Source organism: Pleurodeles waltl, chromosome 2_2, assembly GCF_031143425.1.
Source record: "Pleurodeles waltl isolate 20211129_DDA chromosome 2_2, aPleWal1.hap1.20221129, whole genome shotgun sequence".
NCBI classification, from domain to species: domain Eukaryota; kingdom Metazoa; phylum Chordata; class Amphibia; order Caudata; family Salamandridae; genus Pleurodeles; species Pleurodeles waltl.
Window position 1 is genome coordinate 1,024,368,558 of NC_090439.1, and position 17,853 is coordinate 1,024,386,410.

Sequence of the window (17,853 nt, forward strand, 5' to 3'; positions counted from 1 at the left end):
ATGTCTCAACCCTGGACTCAAATTGTGCTACCTATGACTAACATTCACTCATGGGGTCTGTGAACTGGACATTGTATAGAATTCACAAAAAACAAATGTACCTGTAAATAGACCAACATGTACACATGTAGCATTTCTACGTTTACTGTGATCCATCTACTCATCTAAAAGATAGCATTGTGTCAATCGATGTCAATGTGAACAGAATATCAGTACATGAGGGCATGACTGTCAGGCACAAAGCCACACACACTAGGATCCTACCATGAGAAAGGTGGATGATGGTATTCTATATAAGTTTTGAACAGATATCCTTTGAAGTAGACATATGACATGTATGGATCTTTGCCAAGTCAATGGTAATTTACCCAGATGGGAGTACCAGTACAACTTATTTGTGTGGTACAGGAAAAGCTATCCACCTGCACTGTCAGTGTTGCAGGATATAGTTCCAAATTTGCCTGTTGAAAGATGTGCCACACTTGCCAACAGTGAATTTGCATGACCCAACCAATGAAAGGTGAATTACCATATTTACCTGTCCAAGATAAAGTATACATACACATTGTGAATGGCTTGAACACTGGATGGCAAATGTATGTGCTAGTAGACAGGATGTAGCAGCCAATCTGACTGCTCCTTGGTCATAGGTGATGCACTTGGTAAACCTTGGAAATCAATACAATAAGCATTCCCTAGGTCATCCCCCCAACTTGCCCAGTGCAGTCATGAGAGCCCCCAGACTCTCAATCAACTTACAACCTTATTAGGCTAAGAAAAACAGGATTTATTGCAAAACCATATACCTACAACTAACCTAACAACTACCCTATGCTAAAGTAGCCTGTACTAACTTAACTAACAACTACACCTATCTAACCTATTCTATACATATCTTACACTTGAAACACCACACTCTAAACATTGGCCCCCTCAACCCTCTTAAGAGACAAGATACAAGTAGGACAACATAAACTATGACTACACATGTACTAACCTAACCTATGGCCTAAGCAAATATATATTTTGGGGGTATTTTTATTTATTTTTTAAAAACCTTTAAACACAAATACCCCAACATGAACCCCCTAACCAAACCCCCACCAATTAAAAAATGAAGAAAAACCAACTCCCACTATACTTAACCTAACCTATACCTACCCTACACTGACCTAATACTACCCATCTAAACCCCAATCTAAAACTATGTAAAACAGTAAAACTGAGAGGAAGGAACTGGGAGGTTGTAGAACAATAAGCATTCATTTTTTTGTTTTCTTCAGTTTCTTTTTTGATGTATCGCAACATCCTCTCATTCTCAGCACTCTCCTCCTCCACTTTGTTCAAGTCTGGCTAAAATCTTGACCATATACCGTCTCATGTCTAGATCAAATTGGCTAGCAACAACTGCAGCAGGTGGGTGAACTGCTGCCTGGCTCCTGACTGGTGCAGCTGACGTGGAGGGCCTTGGACTGGCTGTAGCCCTCTGCACCCCTGATGTTTTTCCTAGAGTGTGTTTGTAAGGCTGTGGCTGCTGTGGAGGTCCACCATGTGCAAACGCATGCCATTCCTCAGATGCCTTCTCACTGCAGAACCTCCTTCCCATTCAGCGGTATACTGCTTCCACCTCCATTATGTGCCAGTAGTGTTTGGTCTCTTATGAAAAACATGGCTCTGGTCTGGTGCAGGAGCGGCTTCCGGGAAGGTGAAGGGGCAGGGTGGCACACGGGTGAGGGGAGGGGGAATTAAAATACAATTTTAAATAAAATTTTAAAAAACACTCACCTCAACACCGCACACCGCTCTGTTTCTGCTTCTCCTTCTCCTCGCTGCAGACACAATACTGATGCTGCTCACATCAGCTTTAGGATTGGGTGGGAGCGCCCAGCCAGGACCATCCCAGGCAGACTGGGAGCCTGTGCAGGCTCTCTCCAGCCCAGCAACTTTGTTGCTGGGCTGGAGAGAGCTTAGAGCGGATGTGTGTTTGGCTGGCCCGAGACAGCACTCCCCCTCAGTGCACGTCACCCCAGTTGGCCTCACCCCTTTTACCAAACAATGATAATAAACATTATCGTTGTTTGGTAAAAGTTTTTCAGCTGTTGCTGGTGGCTGGGGGGGTGACACTCCTCCTCCCCTATGGAGGAGCCACCCCTGGTCTGGTGCCATTTTGGGAGTTGAAATAGGAGAAGCAAGCATCAGTTTCAGAATTAGGTGGAGGTTGTACAGAAATATTATGTACACTGCAACTACAGATAACATATACAGTAACCACATTCGTCAAAAATGACTTACTCCTTATCTATGACTATTTCCTATCATCCATCTACAGTATCATGTACATGTCACTGGGATGACGGCTATCCATTGTTAACCAACAGGGTCCACAGCTGATTGGACAACATTGTCCATGATCAACATTTGTGTCATTAAACTTGTGAGCATCATGTGCACCAACAAGTCTGGATTTCCTGCGTTCCTGTGCATTAATTGGACTGTGCATGAAATCCAACACTTCGACACCCCTGGTGAAACATCAAGGCTTGCCCGGTCATCATGGATGCAAGGTGGGGACCATATGATAGGGTGTCTGATAACTTCCCACCAGCCATCCTAAGGTTTGGTAAATCATCATTCATGTATCCTGGTGTTAGACCTGGCCTGAGCATACATTACAAGGGAGCACACCATTGTCCATGATGTGCCCACATGTGTAACTGATGCAATGTCCCCAGAAAGTTTGGCCAAAGCCTGGCTTGCACATCAACGTTTTGTACATTTTACAGAACTTAAGCCCGCTACCCTGTGCTATGTTGTGCTACAAGTGTCAAACGGCACACACATGGTGGCTGTATGGGTGACCTTAGGCCCACAGTGACTTTGGCACTGCAGTGAGTGCTACAACAGTATCCTGATACATTGTACATCATTTTCACATGCATGTCAAGCATCATCTAAGTTCCAGGTACGCACACATCATTCACATCATATGCATATGTGATGTGACCTACATCTCTCACAAATATCATGGTGGTTGGACCATGTTGTGAAAACTGCTAAGACCTGGCGTGGGAAGAATCATAGACTTTTCCAACAGCCATTTGGAGCTGAGTTGTCTATTAATTGTGCACACTACTGACTGTTGTGCAGCACAATATAGGTCCTTTCAGAACTACAAACTCATTATATTTGAAAGGTACGGAGGTACCTGTAGTGCATGTGTCTCCTACATAAACCTCCTAGAGACCTTTGAAGATATAACCCACATCTGTACTGTCTTGTCAGTAAGTGTAAGCTATGTGTGGCACACAGTGCTGATAATAGTGCTGTGACAAAGTGGTTGTCAACAGGCATGCTATGTACATTAACAGCTGCACTGACACCTATCAAGGTAGACATCAATGAATATGTGGCCAGCCATTACAATTCCTATTACACACAATTCCATGCCAGCACACGTTGACATTCCAACAGACATGATGCCACCATCCATTCTCCAATGATATCATATTATCCGTCAGGCAAGACCATATTTCATAGCATTCCACACTTCAGACTGACTCACACCAAACCCTTGATTGGCACATATGATGCACAAGATGACACTTAATGGCTGCATCGGGGTCTTCAAATCGCGCCACCTCACCTATGGTATAGGGCAGAGGTCTACCTGTTAAGACATGAATGGAAAACATTGCTTATTGTAATTTGTACATATCAGTTAATGGACGACATTGTTCACTGTCACTAGTGAGCAAATCATCCTAGTGGCAGATCAGAGAAACTGACAAACATCTATGATCAGTCACTCACACATAGCCTCAGATAATGTATACTCACGCACCTACAAACCATCACTGTCCCTGACACTCCTGTGGTGCTTCTCACTGCACCATTTACACATGGCATTGTCATGCGGGTGTTTTTTAGCTCTACACCCCATGTCCATATGGGACTGCATGACACTGTATACTGCATATGATGGACATGAAATGGTTGTTTAAGGGGCTATGCCACTGTGACACCCATAACATTTGATCCTGCCCCAGATGTCGTAGACATCTACCCCATTGTCACAGCAAACTGACAAACAACTGCCCAGGGGTTGTGTGTGTATACCAAAGTGTTGAGGAATGCTGTGATACATCCTTGTGTGAAGTAAGTAATATGTGTGTGCCATCACAAGGCACAAACATGATCAATAATGCTATGGGAGTTTACTCATGTGAAAATAGTTGTACCTACCTGCACATTGACTGATTGAAATCATGGATATATTGGCAACAGTGTGTGGCCAGCCATTGTTGGCATAGTGTACCATTATTTGTTCAGGAAGGGATAAGAATGTGGGCGTAGACATATGCCTCAATACAGACACACTTGCTCTGTGGTCCAAAGATGCATTTGCTGGTGCAGGTTATTGAGTAATGTGCCAGTGATGGAGCAGATGAAGGGCAGTCTCGTACAGTGAGTGAGAATTGGCAGGCCAGTGGAACTAACTCACCACATGTATGTTTGGTAATAGGCATAGTTTAGAGTGTATGTGATACCCAATATACACAAAGAGGAAAGTGCTAGTAGCCTGGACGCAGTGCATGGCCAAGCTCCCTTACATGGCCTTGGCCAAAGACACAAAGGGGCCGATAGAACAACAGTGGCGCAGCACCAAGTCCTTGTGGCCCTCAGTGCACCTCTCATCCCCACCATGTGTGCACCTAATGAGAATAAAGGCACAGTTTGATGCAGTTAGGGTCCAACTGCATCTATTTATGTTTAGGTAAATTATGTACTCAGCAGGAGCAGCAATACAATAGATCATCAAAACTTATGCTGAGTACATGGGGGCCTATCACCTGCTCTGGCTTCATTATTGTACATTTGAATTGCAGGCCTAAGGTGGCAATGGAGCTCTTCATAATGGTAGCATACGACATGTCCAGATACATTACCATGACTTGCAGCACTCAACCGTATCTGCAACTGTCATGCACATGCAAAAATTTGACTTTGTATGAAAATGGGGTACTTACCACCTGCTCCACCAATCTCAATGCCTAGATGATCCAGCAGATCTTGCTCCCTTGTAATGAGTTCTGCCCAGCGGTACTTCAGTTGGTGGTCGTTCATTCCTGTCGCAAATACTCTTGTTACGTGGTGGAGCACTTTGCCCCACCGCAGCTTCCTTGCCTCTGGTGGGCAGCCTTGAATGACACGCCCACCCAGTACCAGCATGATGGGTAGGTAGTGCTGTACCAGCCTCATAAAACCCCCAGCTCACCGGCCGCCATCCTCCCTTTCCCAGGCATACTAAACTGCAAATGCAGTTTGCCCCCAAAAAAATAATTCCCAACATCTACCCCAACAACAGTATTACTCGAGACAAACACTTACAACACAAAAGACAGGTTTAAAGCCACATAAAACACAATAGCTACGGGACACAGCACAAAACACTCCAAACACTCCAAAAGTCCTACAGCACCAGCTCCACACACCCTCACACAGTCACAGACAATAAGACTGTAAAGTGAAAGTGAAAGTGGACTCACTGTACCATGTTTGCAGGCAGATCCTTCCTGGGCCTGTGCATCATGTTTCCAGTCATGCATCGTATTATTTGACGCATGACGGTCTTGTGTCCCATTTAGCGTGAAATTTGCTGTGAACGTGCGATAGACGTTCCGGGCCTAAGTGTCTTTTAGCTTAGGAGAATAGCATAATATATGTGTATGTGTGAAACTTTTTGACTCATGACGGTCATGTGTCAATTTTTCACCATGGTGCGTGAAATTACCTGTCGATGTGCAATACACACTCAGGGGCTAGGTGTCTTTTAGCTTGGGAGAATTGTATGGTACACGATGGTCATGGGTCGATATTTCGCCATGGTACATTAAAAGGCATGTGAACGTTTGACAGACGCTCAGGGCCCAGGTGTCATTTTACTGACGTTGCAGAGTGTAGATTTGATGCGTTTGCATAATTTTTTTTTACACAACTGGATTGCGTGGAATTTTGCATTGGCGGGGCAACAATGTTGTATATATAGTATGGCTGCATGTGCGTGACCATACAGTTATGTCATGCCGGTGACAGTGCTATGTTGAATCCATAGGTTTGTTTATGAGTCTGCTGTGATTACTCATACCTTATGCACATGTGTAGCTACACTGTGCCCACGTACATGTTGGCACATGGGTGATATGAGTGTACATATGTGTTTGGATACTAATTTGTTGGAGGACTACATTGTTATGTCTGATATACAAATGTACATATTCCAACAAAACAATATATATGATGGTCTATGTCCAACACATGGTGGGGCATGTGACAGCTGTGACAATTTGTACTCAAGTGGACTAGGACTAGGTTGACAACACGTTAATCCAGGCAATTTACATGTGTATGAGTGTCCACCCTGTGCTGTGTTGTTGGATTTTACTTCATGATGCTCTGCTACGAGTGTGACATATGGTTTCCCATGCATCTTAGTTGCAGGAGATGGTATGGACGTGTTACTGAAGGTTGGTATAAGCAGTGTGTGTGTAAAAACATGTGTAGTGTCATTTCCGTAACATAGGACAGTTGTGTGTTCATGGGATGTGAAACCTCACATTACTATCTTCCTGCACGGACACATGTTGGCCTTTGACAAATGCATGTGTACTCACATTAGTGTCACCTATGTTTCCATATGTCGGAACGCATGTGAAGGTCATTTATTACAGTCACTGATCTTGTGATACCTATGCCCTTATTTTTGCGCTAGGTTGCCTTTTGTTTAGAATCCATACACATTACCATGCCTGAGCCATTATAGTGGTACATGTGTACTGAGATATTTGGTATATGTGTGCATGCCTCCAACTAGGCACTCACATTTGTCCACATACTGTTTGTTATGATTGTCATATGCATTGTGTAGCAGTGTTGCAGTCTGGCATAAATGCCAGCCTACTCATCATCACAACTGTGTTAGTTTGTATGGCACCACAAACCCATGGTTGCATGTGATGGAGCAGGTTTATGGAGCTCCAGTTTACTCAGCCCCCTGTGCACATGCATCAGGCCCCTGACAATGTCATACAGTTATGTAGCCAGAGCAGTGGTGTGTGGGTTTATTGAGCAGGGATCCAACCTCTTCATGATAGCTACTCAGCAGAACTATGCACACTCCCCCTGCAGAAAGACACATGCACAATTGTGATCAAACAGACCAGGATATCACATTTTCCTCTGCAGTACTTGATGTCAGCCTTCCCCTCTCATGTACAGAGGACTGGGTGCTTGCACGTGTAGGACATGTCTCATCAGTTGATGTCCTTTGTTGTTTCCATGGGCGGCTTGTTTAGGGGTTGTATATCTGTTGTGACTTCAATTTTTGGAACGTGCCAGGGTACAGATGGTTTGTAACTGCCTCCTGTCATGGTGGCATGCGATGGGCAAATACCAGGGTATGGTAGTGGCAAACATGATTGGGTTATGTACTGACCTGGCCACCCTCTCTGTACATATGTTAAAGTTTGACATGTAGACAGGAATGTGCTGCACAGTCACATAGTCGCATAGTCATTGGTCTATGTGTATTCCTTCTCCATGTTTTCCGGCATTACTGGTAAGGTATGTATTGTCTCTTACAATGTTCCCATTCTTTAGGCTGCTTGCACTTTGTACACATCTTCTACAACAACATTGATTGCTCATGCATGGACAGGAAGCAACATGTGACTTGTGTGATTTGTAGATGTACACATCTCCTAATACTGGCTACTTGAAGGTTACCGTCCCAGTGACGGTATTTGTGAGATGTAATAGGTGGCATGCACACATGACATTACACCTGCCACAGCACTTGTATTGTCTCCAAGTGACCTCCTGTGTTGTATTTGCAAGTATCTGTGGGTATCTCTAAGCTGTCCATCCACGTCCTCCGTTGTACATGGCTATGGATTTCCTCCAACATGCCACAACCTAGGTAACGCTTACCATGACTGAATGATGTTGAGGTGTGGAATTATCTCAGTGCTGTACTTTTCATTAGCCAAATGCAACATATATGGCTAAGTCTACTCCCACTCAGGTTAATGTTGGGTCTCTGACATTATTGAACAATGCTGGATATAATTGCAATTCCCACAATTGATTGCGATGTTGGAGCCCAAAACATGTATGGGATAATTTGTTGCTGTTGCTACCATGCGCTTGTTCTGTCATGTGAGTGACAATGAGTGGTGTGTATTGTTATGTGCTACGTGATGTGCATACTAGGTAAACATGCTTACACTTGTCAAGCATTGTTGATACTGGCAAACCAATTGCTACCCAGGACATACACCCGTACATCAGTCTTCACATGTTTATCTGGATTTGCTGTAGGCATGTCTCAAGACATCAGATTTGTGTGACATATGTTCACTGTTTATATATAGGGAGTGTAACACACTCTGCCTACATTCCACTCAGAGTATTATGTGGTGGTGCATTGTCCATTAAATCTTACATCCTGACAATGGGTCATGTGTTTGGATAGTAATTCTGCATCCACAGCTGCATAATTTGTCTAGCAACCCATTGCGGACTTCACAGCCAATTTGTGTGTACCATATGTGAGGTACAGTCCACCATGTGTCAGGGTTATGCCCAATAGCAGTGCCAGGACATAATTCCATGGATACACTGTGCAGGATCTGCATCTGACATTGGTTACAATCCCTGGATAATTACTGAAGGACTATAGTTACCTATGACGCCCCCCCTTGTCTCACATGTACTGTGCAAGCAAAGCACCAATCATCCTGAATTGTGACAGTGTCGATTTGTTGACAGCCCCTACCTTATGTGTGCCCTGTGCATATATCCTGCATCCTGTTAGGCATGGTGTTGTTGTTGGCAATGGGCCAGGAATTAGCACCTTGGCCACTTGATGGCAAATATAAATATATATAGATAGTGGTGCATGGATCTAGGCCTTCAGTAGTCACATGCCTGTGAATTGTGTGTCACTGATATGTGAGATGGAGGCAGTAGGCCCTCTTACATCACAAACAATGTTGCTACCATACTTATAACTTTTGTGTTTCTTACCTGCTCCCTGAGGTTTGAGTCACATTCCAAGATATATGTAGTTGAGAATGAGTAGACCAAGAAGAATCAGGTGCAAAGTATTTTATTTGTACTATTTACAATGTGATGTTGTTAGCCCAGTCACTATGCATTGAAGTGCTCAACAATGTGGAGTCTCCTGCAAACTCCTCCAGCAGTGTTCTGTTGTTCCCCCTCCAAATTATCTGTTCCATCACCATCTTCTCCTCGTTGGGGACATCAGCCTGGTCATCCCAGAGGACATTTGTTCTGACACAGATGTTGTGGAGGATTGTGCATGCCAGTATTATTTTGCATATGATTGGTGGAGCATACAAGAGGCTTCCTCCTGTGAGGACCAGGCATCTGAACCTTGATTCCAGAAGCCCAAATGTCTTCTCCACCACATTGCATATTCTTCTGTGCCCTTCATTGTAGGCATGCTCTTCCACCATTGTGGGATTGGCAAATGGGGTCATAACCCACGGCTGTATGCTATAACCTTGATCAGCTGCAAAGGAAAGGGAAAAGATGTGTTGGTAAAGCCTGATAGTGGTTTGGAATATACAATGGCAGTTTATAGTTGTAGTTCGAGTGATGACTCAGACTTGCTTGTGGTATAGTGAATGTTCCGGTTCTTGTGAAATGGTTTCATTGGACTGTGTTAATGGACATGACAATCTTGGGTGGTGGCTCAAGGACCTGGGAATTTTCATACTGATTCCAAAATGATGGTTATAAGTTAGCAAAAATGTGTTGTGCAGAACATATTTGAAGCAGTGTTCTATTGTTAGATGGAACCTACCACCTCCTTGCACCACAATGGTGTCAGATGTAGAGACACCAGAGTAGAGCCACAAAGCAAGACTGTGTCGACTTTCTTACCATTAGTGACCCTTTGTGGCAGATGATGGTTGTGCCACCAATTAAATGTACAAGGGTATGTATCACACATTTGAAGGATGATCAGATTTGGTGCAGAAGTATCTCCTAGCTCCCAGTACACTTTCTACACATACACAGTGCAGACTTTGGGAGGGGGCACTGCTATTTTTCACATGGGCCCTTTAGTATGGTGCATGTGAGGTCAGGTATGTCCTCTATACTCCCACTGAGTCCTACTATGGCAACCATGATTTTTACAGTTCTTTCACAAACTCTGCACCATAGTGGGCCGTTTCAGGTATACGGAAAATACATGGTTGTATTAGGAGGTACTAGGGGTACATGTGAGGTGGCACTGGGGTAAGTGCTTCCCCTCTTCTCAGTATTCTGCCCCATGGTCTTTAATGACAGGATAATTTGTATTTGTATGTGTGCGACACAATGCAGCAAACAGGTGTATGTGCACACTTCAGGTATGTCAGGTATGTGTAGATGATATGTAGTTGGTTATGACACCACTTGGGTGGCATTTGATTTAGGTCCTGCCAGAGGGACTGTGCCTGTTGGAAAGTGGATTATTGGTAGGGGCAGGTAAATACCTACACTTAGCAATAGGCCACTAACCTCCTCTTAGGTCCAGTTAGGTCTCAATAAATTAAATCCAGCTCAACCCTTGGTAGCTTGGCAACAAGCAACAAGGCTTAACTTAGGAGACAAGTGTGTAAAGCATTTAAAGATCACAAAAGAGTAAATAAGTAAAACACAAAACACAATAAAAATTCAACACCAATTTATAAAAATAGATTATATTTTTTATCTTTAAAATGACAACAAAACGATTAAAATACGATAAGGGGAACCTGAGACATGAATTTTTAAAGAATTAGGGCCTGATTCTAACTTTGGAGGACGGTGTTAAACCGTCCCAAAAGTGGCGGATATACCACCTACCGTATTACGAGTCCATTATATCCTATGGAACTCGTAATACGGTAGGTGGTATATCCGCCACTTTTGGGACGGTTTAACACCGTCCTCCAAAGTTAGAATCAGGCCCTTAATGTTTTATAGCGCATAGAAGCAACTAGCACTTAAAGGGTTAAAAAAGTTCTTCCTGTAAAGGGACAAAGTCCAGAGTTCAGGACACGCACAAGGTAATATTGTCACACTAACTTTCGGTAGTGTTTCTTGATTCAGGAAAGGGTTCCACAGCACCAGCCAAGGGTTCAGAGGTTCTGGTTTGCCTCCTGGGGCCTGGGACTACAACTCCCACAATGCACCTCTTCCACTTATGGATTTGCTACATGTCTCCAAACTTCTGGATCTTCTTCCTTTTTTGGGTCCTTGAAGTGTCAAGTGAACTTGATCCAAGGTTCCAAAAGCTCAGAGATGCTCCTTAAGAGTTGGGACTACAGTTCCCAGAATGCCCTTGATCAGAATCCTCAAATGGCAACTGGTCAGCTGGGCTCTGCTTGCAGGACTTGATGCAGGGGACTCTGGGCAGCTCCTTTGTACCTGTAGCAAACAGGGAGTCCCTTCTTGAAGCAGTAGAAGACAGGCAAATTCCTTTTAGTGGTGAAGTCCAAGTGTGCAGTTGGTGCAGTACTTCGGAGTGCAGGTCGGGGTCCAGCAGGTCGGGGTCCAGTCCTTCTTCTTCTTTGTCTTGTTCCTTGCAGGGATCTGAGGTGTGGGTGCAGCTCTGCTTTATGTATCCTTGCTCCAGGGTGGAAAGCAGGGGGGCCCGGGTTATCTAATCACAGGCAGGCTCCTTCCCCCTTTGATGACCACTTCCTGGGAAGTGTCGCAAAAATCAATCTGAGGGAGCAACATTCTTCAAAAATCCAACATGGCTGAAAGTGATTTTTGGAGGTTAGATCTGGCTGAGCTTACTAGCTGGTGTGGCTAAAAATCCTAAACACACCCCTCTCCTGCCCTCTCCTAATCTAATGAAGAGGGCACCTAATTGTCTGGGGTTGCAGGATGTGAGGGAGGTGCTGAGCTGCTCCAAATGTCCTTCCTTGCCTTTGAAGACCAGTTTGGCCGCTCTTCCCCCTTCGTGCTTCACCATCTGCTGAGGCAGATCTCCTCCCCCCAGGAATCCCCTTTGTGTTCAGCCCAGGCCACTTCACACCTCATCAAGGCAGCCTGGCCAGGCTGCCTGAGGCTGGCTAATCAGAGAAGGGCACTACAGAGCTGAAGTTGATTTGATACCAAACTCAAGGTATCTGGCACTTAAGGGGACTTTGTTAATTAAAACAAAGTCTCCCCATTTTAGCATATGGAGGCCATTCACTACAGTGAGGGAAAAATGAATTTGGCTATTTTACCTCACCAGGGCTTATAAAACTATTAGTATAAGGTCCTTCCTTATAGTTACATGGCACTCAACCATAGGGGCACATAATGCACACCTTAGGAGTGACCTATATGTATAAATAAGGTAGTTTAAGACTTTGAAAGTACATTTAATTCCAAAGTCGAATTTGCATGTAACTTTAATTTAAAAGCAGCCAGCAAGGTAGGCCTGACTTTAAAATTACCCTGGGCACCTCAACAGTGCACCTATGGGGGCACTACCTATGCTGGGGTCCCTAAACCTACATGCCCTACCATATACTAGGGACATATAGGTAGGTTGACATAGCCAATTATAATTAGCCTAGTTTGCATACTCATTTTACACAGACCACAGGCCCTGGGACTGGTTAGCATTACCCAGAGCACCATCAGAATCAGGTAAGCACCAGCAAAAAGTGAACAACGGTGGCAAAATGTTAGGGGCTTCTGCAATCAGCCCTGTTTTCTCGCAGTGCCTATTTGTGACGTTCTTTAAATTGCCATGGCCTATGCCATTGACATGGCTGAGCTATACTTTGTTTGGTGTAATGTGTGTGTGATCTGTATTTAGTTGTCAACCAGTGGACACTTGTAGTAGTTTGTGAGCAGCTTCTATATGCAAAAGAGACTTGGCTCCATCTGTCCACACGTGGTGTGCTAGTCAGGGTGTGGCTGTGTTATGTACATGTATGTGTAGCCATCTGAAGAGATGGAACAAATAACTTTATTGAATTATAAATAGAAGGAATTTCATCAGTAAAAATCAGAAGGGTTGTCAAGGAGGGCTTGAGGGGAGATCAGACAATCAGGATTGAAAGCAAATGAGCCACCCAGAAAATATTTTTAGTTGCATTACGAGGGTGGACAATTTTGTCTGCGTAGTAATCAGTCAAACTCTGATGTATAAGTATTTTCTAAAAGCATAGCACTATCTGTAATTTAATCTTCAAAGAAGGGGAATAATCCTTGTGCTGTACTTTCACCATTTTTTTTTATTATGGAGTTTGACTTCCTTAATTGTGTTTTTGTATGGTGATGGCCAACCAAGTACAATGAGAAATGCAAGTGGACAAAGGGCAAGCTTGATTTTGTTATTAGAAACTTCAACTTCATAGCATAAGTATAGTATTGGGCAAAAAAGACATAGGCCACTCAACTTCATTATAAAAGCTCTCAGCAGACAGTTTAGCCCAAGCTTGTCTATTAGCAGACTGAAGAGTATTATTAATTCAAGTACATCACTGTGGTAGGGAACATTTTAAAGGGATCATTAAATGGTCAGTCTAAGCCAGAGGAATAAGTGCATCTCAAAATGCTTTTCCATTGTGAGCAAAAATAAAATACAAACATTGCCTTTATGCGTGGGGCCAGGAACTAATTGACAAAGATTTAAGTCAGAGAAAGAATTGATTAAAAGATCAGTGTCTGTATTTGTGGGCATATCCACCAAACGTTAAAATCTCCAAGACCCAGAAAGTATGAGTAACTCAACAATAATGCAGCTCTAGCTCCATTTAAAACCAGGGACTGGAAGTGCTCTTCAATGGTCAATTGGCTGGCCTCTTGGTCTAATGGACACACACAGTTGGAGAAGGGCCAGCTGCTCAGTTAGAAGTGGACTCCACTGGGCCCTTTGGTAGACCTAAATGGAGACAGAGACCAGGATGCAATATCTTGCATCTTCAAGAACTTAGGACTCATGATTAAAAAGGGCTGGGAGAGATATGTCTTTCTCATGGAACTTTGACCAGAATAGTGACAGGAAGGCTGAAAGCTGTCAAGTGTACCATTCAAGTGTGCCACCCTGAAAGGTAACTCACTCTGCTTCTTCCCTAACGTCCTCTGTGAGACAAAATAGTTTGCTGATAACTTTTTGGGACATTAGTGCAAGAGTGGTATCCGGTGGCTGTTTTTGGTAATACACATTGACTAACATTACCTTTTTAAAGGCCATTTTTGCTATGGACATTGGTTTGACTTACCTTTTTAAAAAATTCATATCTTAGTTATAACAGTTTTCTTTCATTTTCAGAATGTGTTTTGGGCATTTATTTTGTTGTATTTCTTGAAACTATTACACATTTCTCTAGGGTAAGACCTCCTGTGTGTGCAACAGCTAGCAGGGGATAAGCTGAGATTTTTCAATGAACTGTGTTGTAACTTGCCAATATACTGTTTTAATAAGTTAGTAGGCTACCCCCCCACCTAAATGAATAGTTCAGTTTCAAACACATAGTGTAAAAGACAGTTAGAAAAATGGAAAATATCCTTATATTAGATACATCCACAATATGACATTTCAGTAGGAATCAGTGGGACAGCCCTGAAATGGATCCACTCCTTCCTCTACGGAAGGACTCAGAGGGTCAGGTTCCCTCCCTAAACATCTAAACACACAGGAGTCAGCTGCGGAGTTCCCCAAGGATCCTCTCTGAGTCCAACTCTTTTCAACATATAGATGACCCCACTCACAGCAATCATCAAAAGCCACAGAATTAACATTCTGTCATATGCTGATGACACACAACCCATCATTTCCCTCACCGAAGACCTGACACAGCCAAAAGGAATTTCCACTCGGGAATGGAAACCATTGCCACCTGGATGCGAGAAACGCCACCTCAGCATGGGACGACTTCTGAGGCCCACATCTCTCAGCACCCCGCATTCACTGACCCCAGCGCCTTAAGACCCTCACAGGTGAGTAGTTGCACTATATAAAAACTGAATAATTGATTGACTGACTAAGCGTGCCCGCAACCTAGGTATCGTCCTTGACTCCTCCCTATCTATGACCCAACAGGTAAGCTCAGTCACCTCCTCCTGCTGGCACACCCTCTGCAAACTGCGGAAAATGTTCAAATGGATCCCAGCAGACTGCCGCAGAACAGTCACCCACGCCTTAGTCATAAGCAAGCTTGACTACAGCAACATTCTCTACGCCGGCACCATGACGAGAAATATAAAAAAGCTGCAACTCATCCAGAATGCCGCCGCCAGACTTGACCTGAACCTCCCATGCCAAGAACATACCTCCCAGCACTGGAGGATCCTTCACTGGCTCCAAATAGAAATAAACAAATCACCTTCAAGCTACTCACCCACACGTACAAAGCCATACACAACGTTAGACCGTCCTACCTGAAACACAGTGTCTCCTTCCACACCCACAGCAGATCACTCCGCTCCACTCTACTGGATCTGGCCACTATCCCTTCAATTCAAAAAACCACTGCCGGAGGACGATCCTTCACCTACATCGCAGCAAACAGATGGAACAACCTGCCCTATGCCTCAGACAAAGACCACCGCTCACCATCTTCAGGAAGAACCTTAAGACGTGGCTCTTCGGATGAGGCTCCACCCTTCTCTCCCCTAACCTCCCCACCCCCAGCGCCTTGAGACCCTCACAGGTGAGTAGCCACACTTTACAACAACTGATTGATTGATTGAGTTAGTAGACTCTGCAAAACTAGTGTTCTTACTCCAATTAGAGTGGGCATTTCTAACTGTAATGGTGCAGTGGGATTCTTTGTCTTTATTTTAACCTTCTGATGAGTCTGTAGGTATAACGGTAACATTCCATGGTTCAAGGGCATGTTGATCAACTTTGCAAATTTTTATTTTTTGTAATTTGTTTAATACACTATGCATACAAATAAACAACCTTAATATATATGTGGTATTCATGCTGATTCCAATAACCTGCTGTATCCAAAGTTCAATATCTCTATTGTCCTTTTCACTACATGAAGGCAATGTGGATTGAAAAAGCAACTTATTACACACCCTCAATTACTGTGTAACCTCTCCACACATAGGCAGTTCCACAAAGCTCCAAAAATAAAAAGTAATCAATACAATATACAATGTATGACAAGTACACAAGGGGCTTTGCCCTAAAGAACCATTGGGGATGGGCAGACATATAATAATAATGATCAAAGGTTCTCCAAACTCCTTTTCTTTTTACAAAATGATGTTTGGACCTATTTCAAACATTAGCACTTTTGAATTGTGGCCATTTTGTATTCTTTTAACACCACCTAACACTTCTTCTTCGAGACCCAATTGTATGCGACAAAAATTATTTCACATGGATTATTAGCCAACAAAATGTATTAAAACAATGTAACTTCTGATTCACTCCTGTGTTTGATGTCTCAAAGAAAGTGAGCTAAACCGTCACTAAATGAGCATTCAATATGATAATAAACAAAAATAAATCAAAATCATTAAATTTACCATAGAGCCCCTTCTCAGAGTTCCTCAGACAGACTTTGTACATATAATAGAGTGCATCTAGAACATCTGAGACCACAAAGTGCCCAGTTCATTTTTCAGATCACAGAGTTCCAATTTACAATTTACTGCATCCAGTTGTCTGTATTCAAATGCAGAACTTCTTCTAATTCATCAGTTGTAAGCTTGCATTTTGTGTTTCAACTTTTAATAAGGGTTAGAGTCTTCATCAGGAGAAAATAGCGCAATATGGTGCTAAATAATAATAACAACAACCTCAATGATAATAATAATAACAATAATAATAATGAGTAAGATAATAATAGTACATATTATTAGTATAATTATTGTTAGTGATACTACTGCCGATCATATTATTATTATCATTGCAGCAGCATCATACTGGATCACATTTGCTAGAAATATTGCATAGTGTATAGTAGTTCCAGTATACTCCATCTTTTCTGAGTTTCTTGTTTTTCTTAGACTATGGTGGTCTATTCCTGAGCTTGCTTCTCACACCAGTGTGGCAGTTAAGAAAGAAACATTGTATTTTCGCAATACCCCTTCCCCCACTAGCTTGTCACCTTTTTGTGACGTATTAGTATTGCGCATAACACAATAAATACATAAGATGCCTTATCAAACATTGTACTATGCTGTGGATATTCATACAACATAACAAATAAAGGGGGATTGCACACACCATTTGCCATCATGTTACTGTAATTGCATTTTAAATGCACTCACCTGTGAGAGGATAATTTGTTGAAGTGCCTGATGTTCTTGTCTTAGATTCACTTTTTGTTGATTGTGGAAATGCTTTCCCTGTAAAACAAAATGAAGGAGACCATAACCACTCCTTTCAATAAAGTTATTCATAGCCTAAGTTTGCAATTTCTAAGTGATGTAAATAAGAGACATGCTACTGTCCAGTTCAATAGTAATTGGGGGCATATTTACAAAGAAGTGGTGCATCTGTCCCGATGCACCACTTTTCTTGACTCACCACTGCCTCACTTAACAACACCATATTTACAATAAGGCACACGATGGCAGTTTTTAGGACAATGGTGTCAACATTTCTGACGCTATTGTTGTGCTTTGTTACACTAGCGTCAAAAATGTTGACGCTAGTGCAGCGAAGCACAGGGAGGCCTATTAATTTTAATGGGTGTGTCATTTTAATGGCTGCCTCCTTGAGTAGTTGTTAAAAATTATGGGGAAAAATGGCACAGTGAAATGTTGTAAATTGAACTGCACCATTTTTTTGGGCCTTCCTGCTTGGGAACGCCCCCCTTGCATACA

General features: G+C 43.0%; 1 protein-coding gene across 1 annotated transcript in view; it reads right to left on the reverse strand.

Moving 5' to 3' along the window:
- The window catches only part of HHLA1 (HHLA1 neighbor of OC90), a 190,935-nt gene that overhangs the window by 107,622 nt on the left and 65,460 nt on the right, over positions 1–17,853 (reverse strand). Inside the window, exon 3 of the mRNA XM_069219243.1 lies at positions 17,296–17,373. Within this exon, the coding sequence (XP_069075344.1) occupies positions 17,296–17,373 (78 nt within the window). The remainder of the gene's footprint in view (positions 1–17,295; positions 17,374–17,853) is intronic.